Here is a 23,093-nt window from a genome sequence, read left to right on the forward strand (position 1 = left end):
TCATGAACTTGCTGGTGTGTCAGCAGGGTGGAGGAATCAGTGAATCTCACCCCACACTGAGGGCAGGTGAACGGCCTCTCCCCAGTGTGAGTGCGCTGGTGTGCAGTGAGTTGAGATGACCACCTAAAGCCAGTCCCACACTGAGAGCAGCTGAATGGCCTCTCATCAGTGTGAACACGCTGATGGGACATCAGATCCCAGGAGCTTTTATAGCACTTCCCATAGTCTGGGCATTTAAAAGGTCTCTCCCCAGTGTGAACTCGCTGGTGTTTCAGGAGTTTGGATGAATGAGTGAATCCCTTCCCACACTCGGAGCAGGTGAACGGTCTCTCCCCAGTGTGACTGCGCCGATGAGTTTCCAGCTCAGACGGGGTTCTGAATCCCTTCCCACACTCCTCACATTTCCATGGACTCTCCCCAGTGTGACTGTGCTTGTGTCTCGACAGGCCAGATGATCGGCTGAAGCCTCGTCCACACACAGAACACGTGTACGGTTTCTCCCCACTGTGAACGGTGCTTTTTCCCTCCATGTTCAAAATCCGATGATATTCAGGTTTTGATAAATTGGGCGACTCTGTCAGATCCTGATGTGATGTTTGGTTTCAGTTTCCTGAATGAAAATCCTCCCCTTCTAATGCCCTGTGAAATTGACTTAAAACAGAAAAAAGGGAGTGAGAGAGAACCCACAAAAACACAAAGGCAGGTTGTGAAATTGAGCTGAATGAATCTGGGAATTTGTGGGGCCGGCACGAGGAAAAAGTGACCATGAAAACTGCTGGATTGTCATAAAAACCCAACTGGTTCATTCATGTCCTTCAGGGAAGGGAACCTGCCACCCAGTCTGGGCCTACACAAGACTCTGGCCTCTATAAGAACATAAGAAATAGGAACAAGAGAAGTCCTAACACCCCGTCGAGCCTGCTCCACCATTCAATATGATCGTGGCTGATCTTGGGCTTCAACTCCACTTTCCCACCCACTCCCCATATCCCTCGACTCCCTGAGAGACCAAAAATCTCTCCATCTCAGCCAGAAATATATTCAATGATGGAGCATCCACAACCCGCTGGGCTGGAGAATTCTTTGTGACAAAGAGAGAGACAGAAAAAGAGAGAGGGGAGTGGGAGAGACAGAGAGAGATGGTTAGTGAACAAAGCACAAGATGCAGTGAACAAAATCCAAGCACATGGGATTGGGGTAATATACTACTATGGATTGAGAATTGGTGAGCAGACAGGAAACAGAGAGTCGGAATAAACGGCTCATTCTCAGGATGACAGGCTGTTACTTGTGGGTTACCCCAAGGATCAATGCTTGGCCCACAGCTGTTCACAAACTATAGAAATGATTTGAAGGCACCCATTTAAGAAGCACCCATATTTTCACATTCTCATCCTTGTTTTCCTCCATGGTTGTGATCATTCCTATCTCTGTAACCTCCTCCAGCCTCACAATCCCCCCCCGAGATATCTGCGCTCCTCGAATTTCGACTTCCTGAGAATTCCTGATTATAATCACTCCATCACTGATTGTCACTCCATCAGTTTCCAAGGCCTAAGCTCTGGAATTCCCTCCCTAAACCTCTCCACCTCTCTACCTCATAGCATCCTTTAGGATGCTCCTTCAAACCAACCTCTTTGACCAAACTATTGGTCACCTGCCTGAATATCTCCTTATGTGGCTCAGTGTCAAACCTTGTTTTGTAACATTTCTGTGAAATGCCTTGGAAAACTGAATAACAATAAATGTGCAATATAAACACAAATTGTTGTTGTCGATTTGGACACATATCACTGTTCCTTCATCATCACTGGGTGAATAACCTGTAACTCCTTACCTAACAAAATTGTGGGAGCACCTTCACCACTCGGACTGCAGCGGTTCAAGAAGGTCAAACATCATCTTCTCCACAAGCAACTGGGGGTCACAATAGGCTCTGGTATCTGTGGACAGTGAAACAGAGTTAACATTTCAGGGTTCACAGAATGAATTACAGGGGATAAAAATGGTGCAGAATTTGATGCTCAATGTAAGTTCAGAAGTGGAAGAGAAATGGATGATAGTGCAGGAAAAACAATTCCTGACTGTGAAAGATACTGTGGGAAGATAAAGCTGGTAAGATAGCAGCGCATGGTCTGAGGATGGGCAGCAGTGGAAACCTCATTTAGACACAGTGGGCAGAAGTTACAGTAAAACCCTAAACATACATCCTAAACAAACACTACACGCAGTATTAGAGACAGAGGATGTCAGGCAATGGTAGAGAGGTGATCAGGGAGGGCAGAGGTGAAACAGAGCAATGGATGGACATGGATTCAGGTCCACAGTAAGGGAGTCACACCAGCCCCAGAGCCATGGAACCTCTCACAGGTACAGAGCATAGAACTAAAAGCTAAACTAAAAGCTGTAGCTGAAAGGTGAAAATACTCAGCTCTGAAACAATTTAACAGTTTTCAATTTAAAATCTCCTGCTGGAGCCTGCAGCTGGAAAGCTATCAGAAGCACTGGAGTCAGAGAAAAATCTCCCAGTTGAGGAAATACCCGGGGAGCGGGGTGATGTCACAGTGTAATTGTCGATGTGTGATGATGTCACAGTGTAATTGTCGATGTGTGATGATGTCATAAACACAGAACATCTGGGTTTGTACAAACCAGTGATCAGTACACATTATGAAGGATGTGAAGGTCCTGAAGTTTAGATGAGGTAGTTAAAGAAAAACTATTTCCATTAACTGATCGTAAAATGGTTATGGGAGACAGTTTAAAGAGCTTGGGAAGATCTACTAGAGGGATATAAGGAAGAAACGTTACACGGTGAGCGGTAATGACCTGAAAGTCAATGCTTACACTCAGAGACCGATAATATCCAGGTCCTGATGAATCGAGTGATTCTTGCAAATTCTAGTGTGATGTTTGGTTTGAATTTCCCACCTGCAAAATCTCATCTTCTAGTATCCTGTAATTGGAGATTACAAAATCCATCATTGTCAGTGCAGGATAGAAATTGAGAAGAGACAAACATTTCTCTTGGTTTGAGTTTGCTGCGTGTAAATCCTCCCCTTCTAACCCCCTGTAAAAGAATTTCCAAAATCCATCCCTGTCAGTCCAGGTTAGAAATGCACAACATTCTCTCCTCCTGCTATCTGGACCAGGAAGACCGCGCATGCGCCCTGCTGCACATTGCCCCCTAATAAGATGGCGGCCGTTACCCCGGGCCTGGCGAAGGGAGAAATCCAGACTTTTTCGGCCCGTTCTCTACAAACACAAGACCGGTACCTTGTTGTTTGTGGTCTGCGGCCTGCACTGTGTCTTTATGAAGCCTCCGTGCCCACTCCGCTGGCTCCATTTCTCCTCACACACCCACTAACTCTGTTAGTTTGCTCCGCTCGACATTCTCTCACCCGTTCTGAGCAGCTTCAGTCACAGACTAGCACTGCGCATGCTCGTGAAAGAGACAATAGTGCGCATGCTCCAATCACACACCGTAATGCGCATGTGTGGGGAGCTGCTGTAATGAGGATAGAGCACATTCAGTACCGCAGTGAATGCTGGGTGAGCGCTCCGCCATTGAAGGCTAACATTGCAGAATGAAACTGAAGTCCAGTAATTAGAATACGATGGGTGCCATCGAGACAAGGTATAAAGTCTTCGAATGAATTGATACAGCAAGTAAAATGCTCTGGACTCCACATAATTCTCCCCTGGGTGTTATGAACAGCTGAACAAATACCCTGCAGTTAGATCTGAACTCGATGCAGTCTTAGCAGATGGATTATTTTTCACCAGACATGGAACATTTAAACCCTGCCAACAGGTATGCTCTGTCAGAGGATTTAATCCTTTGAATTTTAAAGTTGGTGTGTTTACTGCTTTGCAAACTGAATAAATCGCTTCACACATATGAAGTATCTGGATGGTCTCGTACTGGTGTGACTGTGTTGATGAGTCAGTAATTGGGACAATGGAATGAACCATTTGCATTTTCAGCTTAGGCACGTGAGTTTACTTACACATTTTCAGCTGAAACATCGATCTCAAGTCTTATGGCTTCCACATTCTTTGTGGAATAATTAGTTAAAGAAAATCAAAATGCTGCAGATGCTGGCTTTCTGAAATAGGAAAAACAGAAAATGCTGGAATTCTCAGCAGGTCTGGTCGCGCCTCTGGAGAGAAAAGCATAGTTTTTATTTCAGGTCTGTAACATTTCATCAGAACTGCACTCCATCAGTGCACAGGTCTGGCAGGTCAGGAATTGAAACCTAAAATGGGCTTTGGTACAATATCAGACAAGACACAAAAAGGCTCGAAGTGAGAATCTGTTGTATGACAGGTGGTTCCTGGTGACATGGATGTGTCTGCAGTGGGTGAGATCAGACTGGTTCCATGTTTCCATAATCAATGTCCCACCTGCTCTTTTCGAAGAGTGAAACTGATAGAAAACAACTGTCATTCCGGTATTGACAATCTGAAGCTTTAACTCACTGAGTCAGTTTAAGATAGCTTGCAGGTTTTGATTGTGTGAGCCTCTATTGTATGATTGGTAGGAATTTGGAAGGTAGCCGAAAGGTTGGTGCTTTAAGACCATCAGGGACGAAGCCTTTGCTGTTTTCTCCCATCATCATTCATTGTCACACAGTTCCAGGATAACAACTGGCATTTTGGCTGCAAGAAAATATTCGCCAAACATTGCCTACTCTACTTTTATGCAATGGATTCCCAAACTGACAGTGTTTTTTTCATGAATATTCATTTCAGATATAATGAGAAAACAATCAAACCTACCATGTACCTACGTGTAACCCATTTGAAATCTATGAAGTTAATGGATTCAAACAAACCCATCAATAATTCCCTCGTCCTCAGCTCCACAGTGAGTGAGGCAGGGAAAAGAAGAAAAGCAGGAATATTCCTGCCCCGCACTCTCCAATCACCCGCTGCCAGCAGAAAGCGGCGACTGCAGCTTCACTCAGCGGGTTACTGCCCATCCCTGGGACACAAGATACTCCAACGCGGGCCAAACCTCCCAATACACCGAGCACAGGCTCAGGAAAACTCAGGTGGATTATATTCCAATCACTAAACCTCCGAGCAGCATTTACATAATACCCGAGTGAGTGAGTCACAAATAAAAGTCACACCAACTTTGTATATCTTTTCAATAAAAATGCTTTCATTTTATTGAAAAGCGGACCGTTGTGAATCTGAAAGTGAGCACCATGGGATAAGTGATACCGTGTCACTTGTTTTCCATTGTTTGTCCATCATGTTAGCAATTCAAATTGTGTTGGATATTGAAGCGAACTCCATTTCAAAATGAGGGCACAAAGCAGGTAAATATTAAATCCAGAAACAAATCCTGAGGAAAATGGACCCCAGTGTTTGGAAGGAGGTGCAGCTGAGAAGCGGAAGATGTGAATAATGTTATTGATTATTGAGTGGAAATCAGTGGTCAATTATCATGGCCGAGTGGTTAAATAGATGGTTTCAAATTCTATTGGGGTTTACCCAGGTAGAATCAAATCTTACGAACTGATCATTATGCTGATTTCAACCAGGTGTCTGCAGAACTAACTATCGGGTCAATGGGAGGAAAAGCATTTAAAAATCGTCTTTAGCTCTGAAGAGGGGTCAAACGGACTCGAAACGTTGAATCTGTTTCTCTCTCCAACAGATGCTGCCAGACCTGTTGAGTTTTCCAGCATTTTCTGTTTTTATTTCATATTTCCAGCATCCACAGCATTTTTCTTTTGTCCACAATTTCTCGTGATTTTTGGACTCTAAGGGAATGAAGGGCCACCGGGATCGGGTGGGAAATTGGTGTTGGGACTGGGGATCCGCCATGATCTTATTAAGTGACGGGGGAGGCTTGTGGGGCCTTATGAAGTATTGTTGCAGCTTTGCTTCTGTTCTATTTCAGTATCAATACCAGACAAGGCGATGGGGAGTAACAGCCTGAGCTTGATAGTGTGGCTGAGCAGTCTAAGGTGCTAGATTGTACTTTACTTTCGGTGGAGGCGTCGGTTTGAGGCTTACAGTTACCAAACTTGCACTTTCGGAACTCCCATTGGTCGAAGAAGTGCCAGCCTAAAGTTGGAGCAGGTGTGTGCGGTGTTTTATTTTAACAGGAAGAGCGAGGAGAGACAATAAAAATATACATGGCTGTGCAGAAAAGGCGGGTTGGCAAAGTCGCTGAATTCCTCTTCCATCGGCCGGCACGGAGACCAGAGGCCGCATGTCCTCCTCCTCTGCTGTCCCCATCTATGCTTGTATACTATAGGGCCAGTCGTAATCGCAGAGTGGTTAAAGCCATCGAGTCCAAATACATTGGTCTTTCCCGTTTTTTTTAACTATGCCTGGTTTTAACTGTGTCTACAGCATTAATTATTGGTTAAATGGAATAAAATCCATGCAAACACTCGGGCATTTTCCTATTTCTGGTCATTCACGAAACTTACAGTTGGAACTGGAACATAAAGTTATTGGTCATGCTTGCTGTCTGGGTGTTTGTCTCTCCTTAGAAACAATCCCGTGCCCTCCGTCACTCTTGGTGTAAATGTCTGTGTGTGTTCCTCTGTGTGTGTCAAAGTGGTCCAGTTCCCGAGGGGGTGAACATATGTTTACCATCACAATCTTTATTCACAATAGTTGTGCAGCTTCAGATTAAAATGTTACAGACAAAAATGTCGGGATGAAAGATGCAAGAGGAGTTTGCAATGTTTGGAAGGAGGTGCAGCTGAGAAGAGGAAGATGTGAATGTTATTGGTGATTGAGAGGAAAGCATTGCAACCTTGGGGCTTTTGTAGGTCGATTACCTTCTACACTTTGAAATTCAGAACAAGCTGAGGCTCCAGGTGAAAAGCAACAGTTGTTTACATATATGTTGTGATATTAATTACTGTTCCCGGATACCCTGCTAGCTCATCGGCAGAGTATGTGACTCTTAATCTCAAAGTTGCAGGTTCAAACCCCACTTTTGCTTTTAACGCCAACCCAATCCCTGCAGCAGCTGTGAAACTTACATGGCAGACATTAACCACTGAAAGCAGCCGATGCTCATAAAATTCACGTCACTGTCATGTTGCATCTCTTTCTGCTTCTGCCCCTCCAGCTCCCTCTGCCCATCCAGCTCCCAGGTCAATTAGCTGCTTGATGCAGACCCAGTCAGTTGATGGGAATGGAAGACACAATACCATAGATTTGCAGACCATAGAGTAAAAAGACACCAGGATCTCATCTTCCTGATTCTCCCAGACACTGATCACAGGAATGTGCACAGTGCCGATTATGCACAGTCACACTCTCCTTCCAGTCTTGCCTACGTTGTTCAGCTTTGAAATTGCTCATATTTTCACACTGAATTTCAATGTGAAGAAAGCAGAGCTGTCGTTGGCTGAAGAATTGGTTTGTCTTGAGTCTAAACATGCAGTTTTGAGGTAAAAGAGATCTGAAATATTTTTTAAATGGTGAAAGCAGCGTAGATAAGCCACACCGGAAGAAGACTTGACAGATTTTCTGGTGGTCCAGTGGTTAGGATTCGGTGTTTTTAGCGCCTCAGGTGGTGTTTGATTCTTGGTCAGGGAATGAAGATTTATTGATCTTGTGAAATGGTTATAAACGAGTGTTGCGAATTTATTTATTGAAAACATTTAACATTTGCACCGGAGTCAGTGGAAGGGGAGTTGGAGTTTTGCCTCAGAGCACAAAATGTCACATTGGGAACAGGTCAAGAACAAACACAGTAGCGGAATGAAGAAATCAAAGAAGGAGAGAGAGGGGCTGGTTGTAGAGCACTGACAATAGAGATGGTGGTGCCAGGCAAAATATGGGTGGGAGAAGGATATATTTTGCTGATTCCTGTTTGCACTGGCACAAATATTACTCCTGATCGACCAAACAATCAGAACTGCTCTTTGAAAGCAGTACACAAGGCTGAATGGCCTCTTCCGATGTTGCAACTTTCTGTAGTTTTATGTTTTCCAACACCACGACTGCTTCTTTCACAATAATTCTGCCATTTTATAGTCCACTCCAGCGAGATGTAATTTCTTACCTTGGAATCGGCTCCTTTGAAACCTAAATACGGAGCAAATTCAGTGAGTTTCCTTGTCATTTCCAGCCCGAGATTTGTCACGAGACTAATTGAGCGACACATTAATGGTGCCAATCCTTCACTGGAGCTCACCACGTCCAAAGAGCACTGTTATCATCAGCCTGTCATATGCCTTCCTACAGTACACCTGCCGATCAATAACAGCTTATCACAACTCTGCTTTCTTCACATTGAAATCCAGTGTGAAAATATGAACAATTTCAAAGCTGAACAACGTACACAAGACTGGAAGGAAAGTGTTACTGTGGATAATCGGCACTGTGCACATTCCTGTAATCAGTATCTGGGAGAATCAGGAAGATGAGATCCTGGTGTCTTTTTACTCAATGGTCTGCAAACCGATCGTATTGTGTCTTACATTCCCATAAACTGACTGTGTCTGAATCAAGCAGCTAATTGACCAGGGAGCTGGGCGTGAAGAGGGAGCTGGAGGGGCAGAAGCAGAAATAGATGCAACAAGACAATGATTTGAATTTTTTGTGCATCGGTTGCTTTCAGTGTTTAATGTCTGCCTTGTACGTTTCACAGCTGCTGCAGGGATTGGGTTGGCGTTAAAAGCAGCAAGATTAAAAGCAAAAGTGAAGCTCGAACCTCAGATTAAGGTTGGCATGCTCTGCCGACTGAACTAGCCGGCATATAGAAAAATCCATCCATATACCAACATACATGGAAACAACTGTTGCTTTCCACCAGGAGCCTCAGATTGTTCTGAATTTCAAAGTGGTGAAGGTCATCGACCTACAAAAGCCCCAAGGTCGCAATGCATTCCTCTCAATCATCAATAACATCATTCACATCTTCCACTTCTTAGCTGCACCTCCTTCCAAACATTGCAAACTCCTCTTGCATCTTTCATCCTGACATTTTTGTCTGTAACATTTTAACGTGAAGCTGCACAACTATTGTGAATAAAGTTTGTGATGGTAAAAATGTGTTCACCCCCTCGGGAACTGAACCACTTTGACACACACAGAGGAGCACACACAGACATATACACCGAGACAGAGGGCAAGGGATTGTTTCTAAGGAGAGACAACCATCCAGACAGCAAGCATGACCAATAACTTTATTTTCCAGTTCCAACTGTAAGTTTCGTGAATGACCAGAAATAGGAAAACGCCCGAGTGTTGTCATGCATTTTATTCCATTTAACCAATAATAAATTCTGTAGACACGCAATTGAAACCAGGCAGAGTAATGAACGGGAAAGAACAATGTATTTGGACTCAATGGCTTTAACCACTCGGCGATGATGACTGGCCCTATGGTATACAAGCATAGATGGGGACAGCAGAGGAGGAGGACATGCGGCCTCTGGTGTCCGTGCCGGCCGTTGGAAGAGGAATTCAGCGACTTTGACAACCCGCCTTTTCTGCACAGCAATGTATATTTTTATTGTCTCTCCTCGCTCTTCCTGTTAAAATAAAACACCGCACACACCTGCTCCAACTTTAGGCTGGCACTTCTTCGACCAATGGGAGTTCTGAAAGTGCAATTTTTGTAACTATAAGCTTCAAACCGACGCCTCCACCGAAAGTAGAAGTACGATCGAGCACCTAGGCTGCTCGACCACACTATCAAGCTCAGGCTGTTACTCCCCATCGCCTTGTCTGGCATTGATACTGGAATAGAACAGAAGCAAAGCAGCAACAATACATCATAAGGCCCCACAAGCCTCCCCCGTCACTTTTTAAGATTATGGCGGATCCCCAGCCCCAACAACAATTTCCCACCCGATCCCGATGGCCCTTCATGCCCTTAGAGTTCAACAATCAGGAGAATTTTTGGATAAAAGCAAAATGCTGTGGATGCTGAAAATATGAAATAAAAACAGAAAATGCTGAAAAACTCAGTGGTCTGGCAGCATCTGTTGGAGAGAGAAACAGATTCAAAGTTTCGAGTCCGTATGACCCTTCTTCAGAGCTAAAGATGATTTTTTTGATGTTTTTCCTTCCATTGACCCGATAGATCTGTAGACAACTGGTTGAAATCAGCAATAATGAGAACCACAGTCGGTAAGACTTGACTCTGCCTGGGGAAACCCCAACGGATTTTGAAACCATCCATTTAACCACTCGGCCATGATGATTGACCAAGGGCCCACTGCTTTCCACTCAATAATCAATAACATCATTCACAGCTTCCGCTTCTCAGCTGCACCTCCTTCCAAACATTGGGATCCATTTTTCTCAGGATTTGTTCCTGGATGTAATATTTAGCTGCGTTGTGCCCTTATTTTGAAATGGGATTCGCTTGAATAGCGAACACAAACTGAACTCCAAATCTGACCGACAAACAATGGAAAACATGTCACTCGGTAACACTAATCACATGGTACTTATTTTCAGATTCACAAGAGCCGGATTTTCGTTAAAATGAAAGAATTTTGTAGTGAAAAGATTTAGAAAGTTGGTGTGACTTTTATTTGTGACTCACTCACTCGGTGTTCTGTAAATGCTCCTCGTGGACTTAGTAAACAGCATATAATCTACCTGCGTTTTCCTGAGCCTGTGCTCGGTGTATTGGGAGGTTTGGCCTGAGTTGGAGTATCTTGTGTCCCAGGGATGGGCAGCAACCCGCTTATTGAAGCTGCAGTTGCTGCTTTCTGCTGGCAGCGGGTGAGTGGAGAGTGTGGGACCTGAATATTGCTGCTTTTCTTCTTTTCCCTGTCTCACTCCCTGTGGAGCTGAGGACGTGAGAATTATTGATGGGTTTGAATGTAATAACTTCATAGATTTCAATGGGTTAGACGTAGTTACATGGTAGGTTTGATTGTTTTCTCATTAAATTTCAAATGGATATTCATTAAAAAAAACAGTCAGTTTGGGAATCCATTGCTTAAAAGTAGAGTTGGCAATGTTTGGTGAATATTTTCTTGTAGCCAAAGTTCCAATTGTCATCCTGGAACTTTGTGACAATGAATGATGATGGGGAGAAAACAGCAAAGGCCTCGTTCCTGATGGTCTTAAACCACCAACCTTTCGTTTACCTGCCAAATTCCTACCAATCATACAACAGAGACACAAACTAAAAAAAAAATCTGCAAGATATCTTAAACCAAGTTAGCTATTTAAAGCTTCAGATTGTCAACACCGGAATGACATTTGTTCTCTATCAGTTTCACTCTTCGAAAAGAACAGGTGGGACATTGATTGATGGAAACATGGAAAAGGTCTGATCCTACCCACTGCAGACACATCCATGTCACCAGCAACCAGCTGTCACACAACAGATTCTCCTTTCGAGGCTTTCGGTGTCTTGTCTGTTATTGTCCAAAAGCCCATTTTAGGTTTTAGTTACTATCTGCCAGATTTGTGCACTGATGTAGTGCAGTCCTGATGATAAGTTACAGACCAGATATAAAAACAGCGTTGTTCTCTCCAGAGACGCTACCAGACCTGCCAAGAATTCCAGAATTTTCTGGTTTATTTTATTTCAGAAAGCCAACATCTGAAGCATTTTGATTTTCTTTAACTAATTAGTACTAAGAATGTGGAACCCATTCCCAGAAGAGTTTAAGATCCATGTTTCAGGTGAAAATGTGTACATAAACTCATGTACACAAGCTGAAAAAGGAAAAGGACTCACTCTATCGTCCCAATTACTGACACAGCAACACAGTCACACCAGTGGGAGACCAACCAGATATTTCACATGTGTAAAGGGATTTATTCAGTTTGCAAAGCAGTAAACACACCAATTTTAAAATTCAAAGGATTTAATCCACAGTCAGAGCATTCCTACTGGCAAGACATGGTTTTAATGTTCCATGTGTGGTGAAAAATACCCCATCTGCTGAGTCTCCATTGAGTTCAGATCTTAGTACAGGGGTTTGTTCTGCTGGTCATTACATCCAGGTGAGACGTTATGGCAGATATAGAGCATTTTAATTGCTGTATCAATTAATTCGACAATTTTATATCCTGGCCCTATGGCATCCATCGTATTCTGATTACTGAACTTGGGTTTCGATTTTACCATTTTACCGTTCAATGGCGGAGTGCACACCCAGCATTCGCTGCGGGACAGAATGTGCCCTATCCTCATTACAGCAGCACACTCGCACTTGCGCATTGCTGTGTGTGTGTGTGTGTGTGTGTGTGTGCGTGTGTGTGTGTGTGTGTGTCTGTGCTTGGAGCATGCGCATTGCGGGCTGTTTCAAGAGCATGCGCAGTGCTGGTCTGTGACTGCAGCTGCTCAGAGTGGCTGAGTGAATGTCGAGCGGAGCAAACTAACAGAGTTAGTGGGTGTTTGAGGACGAATGGAGCCAGCCGAGTGGGCAGGGAGGCTTCATAAAGACACAATTCAGGCCGAAGACCCTGAATAACAAGGTTACGGTCTTGTGTTTGGAGAAAACGGGCCGATAAAGTCTGGATTTCTCCCTTCGCCAGGCCCGGGGTAACGGCCGCCATCTTTATAGGGGCAATGTGCAGCAGGGCGCATGCGCGGTCATCCTGGTCCAGGTAGCAGGAGGAGAGAATGCTGTGAATTTCTGTCCCGGACTGACAGGGATGGATTTTGGAAACTCCTTTTACAGGGCGTTAGAAGGGGAGAATTTACACACAGCAAACTCAAACCAAGAGAAACGTTTGTCTCTTCTCAATTTCTATCCTGCACTGACAATGACGGATTTTGTAAATTCCATTTAAAGGATACCAGAAGATGAGGTTTTGCAGATTGGAAATTCAAACGAATCATCACATCAGAGTCAGCAAGAATCACTTGATTCATCCCGACCTGGATATTATCGGTCTCTGAGTGTAAGCATTGACTTCCAGGTCATTACTGCTCACTGTGTGAACTTTTTTCCTCATATGCCCCTTGTAGATCTTCACAAAATCTTTAAACTGTCTCCCATAACCCTTTTATGATAAGTTAACGGAAATCGTTTTTCTTTATCTACCTCATATATACCTCAGGACCCTCCCATCCTTCATAATGTGTGGTGATCACTGGTTTGCACAGACCCAAATGTTCTGTGTCCGTGTCTGTGACATCATCACAAATCGACAATTACACGGTGACATCATCGCACATCAACAATTACACGGTGACATCACCCCGCTCCCTGGGTATTTCCTCAACTGTGAGATTTTTCTCTGACTCCAGTGCTTCTGATATCTCTCCAGCTGCAGGCTCCAGCAGGAGATTTTAAAATTGAAAACTGAAATTGTTTCAGAGGTGAGTATTTTTCACTACTCAGGTACAACTTTTAGTTTAGGTTTTAGTTCTACGCTCTGTATCTGTGAGAGGTTCCATGGCTCTGGGGCTGGTGTGACTCCTTTACTGTGGATCTGAATCCATGTCCATCTATTGCTCTGTTTCACCTCTGCCCTCCCTGATCACCTCTCTGCCATTGTCTAACTCCCTCTGTCCCTAATACTGGATGTATCTTAGCTCTGTTTAGGATTTTACTGCTACTTCTACCAACTGTGTCTCAATGAGGTTTCCTCCGCTGTCCATCCCCTAACCATGTGCTGCTGTCTTACCAGCTTTATCTTCCCACAGTATCTTTCATAGTCAGAAATTGTTTTTCCTGCACTATAGTCCATTTCTCTTCCACTTCTGAACTTATGTTGACCATCAAATTCTGCAGCATGTTTATTCCTTGGAATTCATTCTGCACACCCTGAAACATTAACTCTGTTTCATTCCCCGCAGATACCAGAAAATATTGCCAATCCCCAGTTGCCTGTGGGGAAGATGATGTTTGACCTTGAACCGCTGCAGTCCGTGTGGTGAAGGTGCTCCCACAATGCTGTTAGGTAAGGAGTTACAGGTTATTCACCCAGTGATGATGAAGGAACAGTGATATATGTCCAAATCAACAACAACAATTTGTATTTATATGAGACTTTTAATGTAAGACAATGTTCCAAGGCATTTCACAGAAATGTTACAAAGCAAGGTTTGACACTAAGCCACATGAGATATTATGAGGAGATGACCAAGCTTTTGGTCAAAGAAGTGAGTTTTACAGAGTAAATTAAAGGAGGAAAATGAGGTAGAGAATGGGAGAGGTTTAGGGAGTGAATTCCAGAGCTTGGGGCCTTGGAAACTGATAGAATGGGCACAGATGTGGAACAAGAAAAATCAGGAATGCTCAGGAGGCCAAATTAGAGGAGCACAGATACCTCGGAGGGTTGTGACACTGGAGGAGGTTCCAGCAACAGGGAGCAGCCACACAGGAATTGGAAAATAGGGGTGGGAATTTAAAAATTTTGGTGCTTCTTAACTTGGAGTCTTTGCAGGTCCGTGAGTTGTGAGGTGATGGTGAAGAAGACTTGGTGCGAGTAAGCACATGGGCAGCAGAGTTTTGGATGAGCTCAAGATTACAGGAAGGTTGAATGTGGGAGACCTGCCAGGAGTGCGTTAGGATAGTTAAGTCTAGAGGTAACAAAGGAATGGATGAGAGTTTCAGCAGCAGATGAGCTGAGACTGGGGTGGAGTCGGGCAATGTTACTGAGGTGGAAATAGGCGGTCGTGGTGATGATGTGGATATGTGGTTGGAAGCTAATCTTGGGGTGAAATACTTCACCATGGTTGTGAACAGTCTGGTTCAGTCTCAGACAGTTGTCAGGAGAGAGATGGAGTCTGTGGATAGGGAGTGGAGTTTGTAGTGGGGACTGAAGACAATGGCTTCATTCTGCCCAATATTGAAATGGAGGAAATTTCTGTTCATCCAGCATTGGATGTCAGACAAGTCAGGACGGTGTGTGAATTGGAGGGGAACTTGGAGGTGATGGTGTTCACATACACCTGTTACCCTGGTCCTTCCAGGGGTTGAAGGTTAGTGGTTCAGGAGATTCAACCCAAGTTCTGGTTTTGTTGTAGGTTTATTAAAACTCACCCCTCACCCCCTGTCTCTCCCACTCCCCTTCTCTCTCAGCCTCTCCCACTCCCCTTCTCTCTCGGCCTCTCCCACTCCCCTTCTCTCTCCATCTCTCCCACTCCCCTTCTCTCTCCATCTCTTCCACTCCCCTTCTCTCTCGGCCTCTCCCACTCCCCTTCTCTCTCGGCCTCTCCCACTCCCCTTCTCTCTCTCCCTCTCCCACTCCCCTTCTCTCTCTGCCTCTCCCACTCCCCTTCTCTCTCTGCCTCTCCCACTCCTCTTCTCTCTCCATCTCTTCCACTCCCCTTCTCTCTCCATCTCTCCCACTCCCCTTCTCTCTCTGCCTCTCCCACTCCCCTTCTCTCTCCCTCTCCAACTCCCCTTCTCTCTCGGCCTCTCCCACTCCCCTTCTCTCTCGGCCTCTCCCACTCCCCTTCTCTCTCGGCCTCTCCCACTCCCCTTCTCTCTCGGCCTCTCCCACTCCCCTTCTCTCTCGGCCTCTCCCACTCCCCTTCTCTCTCCCCCTCTCCCACTCCCCTTCTCTCTCCCCCTCTCCCACTCCCCTTCTCTCTCGGCCTCTCCCACTCCCCTTCTCTCTCGGCCTCTCCCACTCCCCTTCTCTCTCGGCCTCTCCCACTCCCCTTCTCTCTCCCCCTCTCCCACTCCCCTTCTCTCTCCCCCTCTCCCACTCCCCTTCTCTCTCCCCCTCTCCCACTCCCCTTCTCACTCCCCCTCTCCCACTCCCCTTCTCTCTCTGCCTCTCCCACTCCCCTTCTCTCTCTGCCTCTCCCACTCCCCTTCTCTCTCCGCCTCTCCCACTCCCTTCTCTGTCTCTCCCACTCCCCTTCTCTCCCACCCTCTCCTTCTCTCTCCCCCTCTCCCACTTCCCTTCTCTCTCCCCCTCTCCCACTCCCTTCTCTATCTCTCCCACTCCCTTCTCTGTCTCTCCCACTCCCCTTTTCTCTATCTCTCTCTCTGCCTCCTCTCTCTCCAACTCCCCTTCTCTATGTCTCTCCCACTCCCCTTCTCTCTCTGTCTGTCCCACTCCCCTTCTCTCTCTGTCTGTCCCACTCCCCTTCTCTCTTAGCCTCTCCCACTCCCCTTCTCTCTCCGCCTCTCCCACTCCCCTTCTCTCTCCGCCTCTCCCACTCCCCTTCTCTCTCAGCCTCTCCCACTCCCCTTCTCTCTCAGCCTCTCCCACTCCCCTTCTCTCTCTGCCTCTCCCACTCCCCTTCTCTCTCTCCCTCTCCCACTCCCCTTCTCTCTCTGCCTCTCCCACACCCCTTCTCTCTCTGCCTCTCGCACTCCCCGTCTCTCTCAGCCTCTCCCACTCCCCTTCTCTCTCTGCCTCTCCCACTCCCCTTCTCTCTCTGCCTCTCCCACTCTCCTTCTCTCTCTGCCTCTCCCACTCTCCTTCTCTCTCTGCCTCTCCCACTCTCCTTCTCTCTCTGCCTCTCCCACTCCTTCTCTCTCTGCGTCTCCCACTCCTTCTCTCTCTGCCTCTCCCACTCCCCTTCTCTCTCTGCCTCTCCCACTCCCCTTCTCTCTCTACCAGTCCCACTCCCCTTCTCTCCCACTCCCCTTCTCTCTCTGCCTCTCCCACTCCCCTTCTCTCTCTGCCTCTCCCACTCCCCTTCTCTCTCTGCCTCTCCCACTCCCCTTCTCTCTCTGCCTCTCCCACTCCCCTTCTCTCTCTGCCTCTCCCACTCCCCTTCTCTCTCGGCCTCTCCCACTCCCCTTCTCTCTCTGCCTCTCCCACTCCCCTTCTCTCTCGGCCTCTCCCACTCCCCTTCTCTCTCGGCCTCTCCCACTTCCCTTCTCTCTCTGCCTCTCCCACTCCCCTTCTCTCTCTGCCTCTCCCACTCCCCTCCTCTCTCTGCCTCTCCCACTCCCCTTCTCTCTCTGCTTCTCCCACTCCCCTTCTCTCTCTGCCTCTCCCACCCCCCTTCTCTCTCTGCCTCTCCCACTCCCCTTCTCTCTCCCCCTCTCCCACTCCCCTTCTCTCTCAGCCTCTCCCACTCCCCTTCTCTCTCAGCCTCTCCCACTCCCCTTCTCTCTCTGCCTCTCCTACTCCCCTTGTCTCTCTTTCTCTCTGTCACATTGAATTCAAGTTGTGGATGCTCCATCACTGAATATATTTCAGGCTGAGATGGGGAGATTTTTGGTCTCTCAGAGAGTCGAGGGATATGGGGAGTGGGCGGGAAAGTGGAATTGAAGCCCAAGATCAGCCACGATCGTATTGAATGGTGGAGCAGGCTCGACGGGGTGTCAGGACTTCTCTTGAACCTACTAGTTATGCTCCTAAAGAGACCAGAGTATTGTGTAGGCCCAGACCGGGTGGCAGGTTCCCTTCCCTGAAGGACATTAGTGAACCAGTTGGGTTTTTATGACAATCCAGCAGTTTTCATGGTCACTTTTCCCTCGTGCTGGCCCCACAGATTCCCAGATTCATTCAGCTCAATTTCACAACCTGCCTTTGTGTTTTTGTGGGTTCTCTCTCACTCCCTTTTTTCTGTTTTAAATCAATTTCACAGAGTATTCGAAGGGGAGGATTTACAGTCGGGAAACTGAAACCAAACATCACATCAGGATCTGACGGAGTCGCCCTATTGAACATGGACGGACAAAGCACCGTTCACAGTGGGGAGAAACCGTGGAAATGTGGGGATTGTGGAATGGGATTCAGATTCCCGTCTGAGCTGGAAACTCATTGGCGCAGTCACACTGGGGAGAGACCGTTCACCTGCCTCATATGTGGGAAGGGATTTACTCGATCGTCCGGCCTGCTGAGACACCAGCGAGTTCACACCGGGGAGAAGCCGTTTACCTGTCCCGAGTGTGGGCAGGAGTTCACCCGATCATCAGGGCTGCATCAACACCAGCAACTTCACACTGGGGAGAGACCGTTCACCTGCTCCCAGTGTGGGAAGGGATTCACTGAGTCATCCTTCCTGCTCAGACACCAGCGAGTTCACACTGGGGAGAGACCGTTCACCTGCTCCCAGTGTGGGAAGGGATTCATTCAATTATCGCATCTGCTGACACACCAGTGAGTTCACACTGACAAGAGACCTTTTAAATGCCCAGACTGTGGGAAATGCTACAAAAGCTCCGGGAACCTGATGTCCCATCAACGTGTTCACACTGACGAGAGGCCATTCAGCTGCTCTCACTGTGGGACTGGGTTCAGGGAACCATCTCAACTCACTGTACACCAGTGAACTCACACTGGGGAGAGACCGTTCACCTGCTCCAAGTGTGGGAAGGGATTCACTCAGTGATCCAGCCTGCTGAGACACCAGCAAGTTCACAAGTAACTCAGAACATTGATTAGATTTTGCTGTTAGTCACATCCAGGACTGAACCATGTACATTGGGGTCTGTTTCTGCTGATGTTAGTAAACATCAGCCCAGTTATAGGTGTTAATATTAAAAAAGTATATCATATGATAAAGTCAAATAAATCAGCTTTGTATGAAATACAGTGAGTTGTATCTTTTTAGTGGCTCTAACACAAGTTAGTTCATGTTGAAGGACCCTCCCTCTCCCCTGCTTCCTCCATCCTCACCTCCAACAACAAGTGTGAGGAGCTCATGGAGCTTCTTTGTCACTAAGATTGAGACAATCCGATCAGCTGCATCTGCTGCTTCCCTCCCTTCCACTAGCCCACCGGGACAAACTGTCTGTAAAGATCCCCCTTATCTGAACCCTGAACTCGCATCTTCCTCCAGTTTCTCTCTCATCTCCCCTCATGCCCTCTCAGCGCTCATCTTGTCCATGAGACCCAGCTCCTGCCCCATCGATCCTATTCCCACTAAACTGCTGATCATCTAATTTCTCCATGTAGCTGATATTGTTAATGGTTCTCTCTCTCTCTTCTGGGACTGTCCCTCTTCACCTTTCAATGCATCGTCATCATCCATCCTAAAAAAACAACCTCTGATCCCCCATTGTCTTCACAAACTACTGCCCCAGCTCCAACCTCCCTTTCCTCTCTAAAGTCCTTGTACTTGGTGTCCCCCAAGGATCTATCCTTGGCCCCTCCTATTTCTCATCTCCATGCTGCCACTCGGTGACATCATCCAAAAGCACCGTGTTAGTTTTCACATGTACACTGACAACACCCAGCTCAACCTCACCAGCATCCCTCTCCATTCCTCCACTGTTACTAAATTATCAAACTGCTTATCCCACATCCAGTACTGGATGAGCAGAAATTTCCTCCAATTAAAAATTGGGAAGACCAAAGCTATTCTCTTCAGTCACCACTACAAATTCTGTTCCCTAACTACCGAGTCCATCCCTCTCTCTGGGAACTGACTGAGGCTGAACCACACTGTTCACAATCTTGGTCTCATATTTGACTCTAAGATGAGTTTCTGACCACATATCCACACCATCACTAACACCAGATATTTCAATCTCCATAACGTCACCTGTCTCCACCTCACCCCCAGCTCATCTGCTGCTCAAACCCTCATCCATGTCCTTATTACCTTTAGACTTGATGATTCCAATACGTTCCTGGCCGGGCTCTCACATTCACCCCATCCCCACACGGAATCATGAGATCATCAAAAACTCTGTGCCTGTGCGTTCTCACCTCAAATCCCGTTCACCCATCACCCCTGTGCTCAGTGACCCACATTGGCTCCTGGTCAAGCAATGTCTCCATTTTAAAATTGCATACTTGTTTCCAATCCCTCCATGGCCTCATCCCTCTCTATCTCTCTAATCTCCAGTCCTACAACCCTCCAAGGTTTCAGCACTCATCCTCCTGGCCTCTTTGGCATCCATGACTTTAATTACTCCACCATTGATGGCCGTGCCTAGGTGTGAAGCTTTGAAATTCTCTCCCTCAACTTCTCCACCCCTCCACCTCTCTCTCCTGATTAAAGATGTTGGTTAAAATCTGCTTCTTCAATCACGGCTTTGTCCACTGATCCTAATATCTCCCTATGTGACTTGTCAGTTTTTTCTTTATGAAACTCCTCTGAAGCACCTTGGGATGTTTTATATAAGTTGTTTCTGTTTCATGACAGCCAGTTTGTGCACAGTAACGTTCCACAAACAGCAATCAGAATAACTGATTAATCTAGTTTTTTTGGTGCTGTTAGTTAAAGCACGAATGTTGGTCCCACTGCACCAGGTGAACTCCCCTGTGGACAGGATGTGGAGTTGTTGTGCTCTCCTGAGCTGAGAGTGGAGCTGATTGAGCTGTCGGGCCTGCAGTGTACCTTGAAGAACTGCTGTCTGGGATCTTTCCTCTTAATTCACTGACTCCCAGCTGAAGTTGTTGCTGCAGTTAAATAGTTAACTTTGAATATCAATCCCAATTTAACCTTTGGAGCAAAATCTGCAACTTCAAATCAGCTGTAAAAGAGAAAGAAAATTAATGCTAATGCATTTGGGGAGGACAAATAAAGCTGGGGAATACACAATAAACAGGAGAATATTGGGAGGGGTAGAAAAAGTGAGAGACCTCGGAGTCCATGTCCACAGGTCCCTGAAGGTGGCAGGACAGGAGGATCTGGTGGTAAAGAAAGCACATATTTATCAGAACTCACCAGACACCAGCACATTCACACTGGGGAGGGGTCATTCACCTGTACGGAGTGTGGGAAGGGATTCACTCAGTTATCCAGCCTGCTGAGACACGAACAAACTCACACTGAGGGGAGGCCATTCAGCTGCTCCGAGTGTGGGAAAAGATTCACCCATTCAAGCAACCTTGAGAGACACCAGCGAGTTCACACTGGGGAGAAGTTGTTCAGCTGCTCCGAGTGTGAGAAGCGATTTACTCAGTCATCCCACCTACAGACACATCAACAAATTCACACTGATGAAAGACGTCTTAAATGCCCAGACTGTGAGGAGTGCTTTAAAATTCCAGTGAACTGGTGTTCCATGAACGTGTTCACACTGACGAAAGACCGTTCATGTGCTCTCACTGTGGGACTGGGTTCAGATGGTCATCTCAACTCACTATACACCAGCGAGTTCACACTGGAGAGAGGCCGTTCAGCAGCTCCGAGTGTGGGAAAGGATTCACTCAGTCACTAACCTGCTGAAACACCAGCGAGTTCACAATTAACAAGTGATTGGATTTTGCTGTGAATCACATGCAGGCTTGAACCATGTTCATTGGGGTCTGTTTCTGCTGATGTTAATAAACTCCAGCCCTGTTATAGGGGTTTATATCTTGGATAACAATCAGATTTGTGTTAAACACATGGTGTATTGAGTCTTTTTTAATATTGCTGATACAAATTAGTTCTTTTTGAACATAGGAACATGTCTCAGGACATTGGGGCAGCAATGAACAAACACAGGGGAAGATTGGATACAGAGTCAAAACAACATTATATTCTTTCTCCATGTGACCTATCTCAGAATTCTCTCATCAAACAGACCATCAACATGAGAGGAATTGACATTTTAAGTCATCCCAAGAAGAAATTAGAGGCTGTAATTATCCAGGATGTTGTTCTGAAATTTACACTACCTCCCACTGTCACTGGCAATAGACAGCTCATTGTTCTAATTGTGTTGTAGCCTCTGTCCCAGATGTTGTTCAATGTAGATTTAATGTTCAGAGAAAGGGGTGAGACTGGATGGTCAAAACCGCTCACGGGCTATGGAGGGTGATGTTGACTTGAATGTGCCAAAAACAGTGTTCTTCACAGGCACCAATACTTTATCCCCAGTATTAGTCACTTTGGTTGGTGTTGTCCACCTGATAGGACAGGATGTGTCCTCATGTGTCTGTTTGTATGGGTGCGGGTGTGTCCCTGAGTGTGGAAGTGTGTGTAAATGTGTGTGGGTGTGGAGAGGTTGTCTGAGTGTGTGAGACAGAAAGAGAATGTGTGTGTGGGTCTCTGTGTGTGGTTGTCTGTACTGCTTCTCATTAGCTATAACAGAAACCTTCCTCTCCAAGCAGACAACATGGCTCCTGAGAATCCCATCCAGTGATGTGAATGGTACGATTCGGAGATCCTTCATCCAGGGTGAAACCACAGGCTGACTGTGTGCTGTGTAAAACCTGACACCTACACAACCAGGCCCCACTTCTCCTGGAGCAACATGAAGTGTCTGCTGCTTTCCAAATCCATTCCTTTCCCCTCACTATTATCCTCAGATAGTTCACAAATTCCTTGTGTACAACATCCTCCAACACGCCAATGGTTTCCATTTTAAATATTTCCATCGGTCTTTTTCACAGACAGCAATGGGATTGCTGCTATCACAGGAATCAGTTCTGAAATACTGTCCCTCTGATCATTAGGCTCCCTGGAGTAATACACTGATCCAGATCTTCCCACCTAACACAAATCCATATCCCCATCTGAGTTCCAGATTTTAATGTGATTGTCTAATATAGAAAACATATATCATTTAACCCATTTAAACCTGAGTCAGCACACCCCCTCCACACACACTACAAGAGGTTGTCTTTGAGATCAGCTGTTCCTTTGTAATCTGGGTTGTTCTGAATGATGACAATATGAACCTTCTTCCTAACCTGTCCTAACCCTTGAAAGGGGGTAATGTGCCATTAACACATGTATGCTTCAAGTTAATAATTCTGCTTTGTCTGACTGACATGGTTAATTTACAGAGGGATTAGGGTATGGTCGAATGGACAGATGTCCAACGGGGACATAAGGGGACTTCTTGCTAATGTCGGGATTACAAGGTTAGACATTATTTTTACGTTGATTTTTATAACAATTTGCTGATTTTTGATGGAAAGGGAGACAGTGAGAAGGAGCTAGAAAGTCGAGAAGGTTAGAGGTGGTGGTGTGGGGTGGGAGGGGAATAACAGAGGAACCAGGTATGGGTACAGACCATTTCTACATAGGCATGAACGTACAGGATCGAAATTATAAACAAGGGCACACGGTTCATTCTTTAATCATGATCAATGCTGTAATGTCTACAAAATACTCCAAACGTATGGGAGAAACTTCTATCGATGAGATGTCTTTGGGGATCTCCTGTATCCCCATATTTGTCGTTAATGTTGCTTTTCCATCACACAGCTGACTCATGTCTAGTGTCTTAGATTCTCCACAACACCCTTCTGTCAGTTCATTCACTGAAACCACGGACTCTCCTTGTTGTAACGGTGACATTCCCTGTCTGCCCGGT

The 23,093-nt window shown here is 46.1% G+C and overlaps 3 protein-coding genes and 1 long non-coding RNA gene across 4 annotated transcripts in view; 3 read left to right on the top strand and 1 right to left on the bottom strand.

The window, feature by feature from the left end:
* Positions 1-23,093, bottom strand: part of LOC144698295 (uncharacterized) — a 666,343-nt gene that overhangs the window by 87,127 nt on the left and 556,123 nt on the right. The gene's annotated exons all lie outside the window — the stretch shown is intronic.
* Positions 1-23,093, top strand: part of LOC144698278 (uncharacterized) — a 251,559-nt gene that overhangs the window by 55,107 nt on the left and 173,359 nt on the right. The gene's annotated exons all lie outside the window — the stretch shown is intronic.
* LOC144698279 (uncharacterized) overlaps positions 1-23,093 on the top strand; it is a 167,259-nt gene that overhangs the window by 4,699 nt on the left and 139,467 nt on the right. The gene's annotated exons all lie outside the window — the stretch shown is intronic.
* LOC144698537 (uncharacterized) lies at positions 17,618-22,241 on the top strand. The gene is made up of 4 exons (XM_078570470.1): positions 17,618-17,991; positions 20,513-20,539; positions 20,624-20,811; positions 22,228-22,241. The coding sequence occupies exons 1-4, from the start codon at positions 17,618-17,620 to the stop codon at positions 22,239-22,241; spliced, it is 603 nt and encodes a 200-aa protein (XP_078426596.1).

The sequence above is a fragment of the Cetorhinus maximus genome, chromosome 23, assembly GCF_964194155.1.
Source record: "Cetorhinus maximus chromosome 23, sCetMax3.hap1.1, whole genome shotgun sequence".
NCBI lineage: Eukaryota > Metazoa > Chordata > Chondrichthyes > Lamniformes > Cetorhinidae > Cetorhinus > Cetorhinus maximus.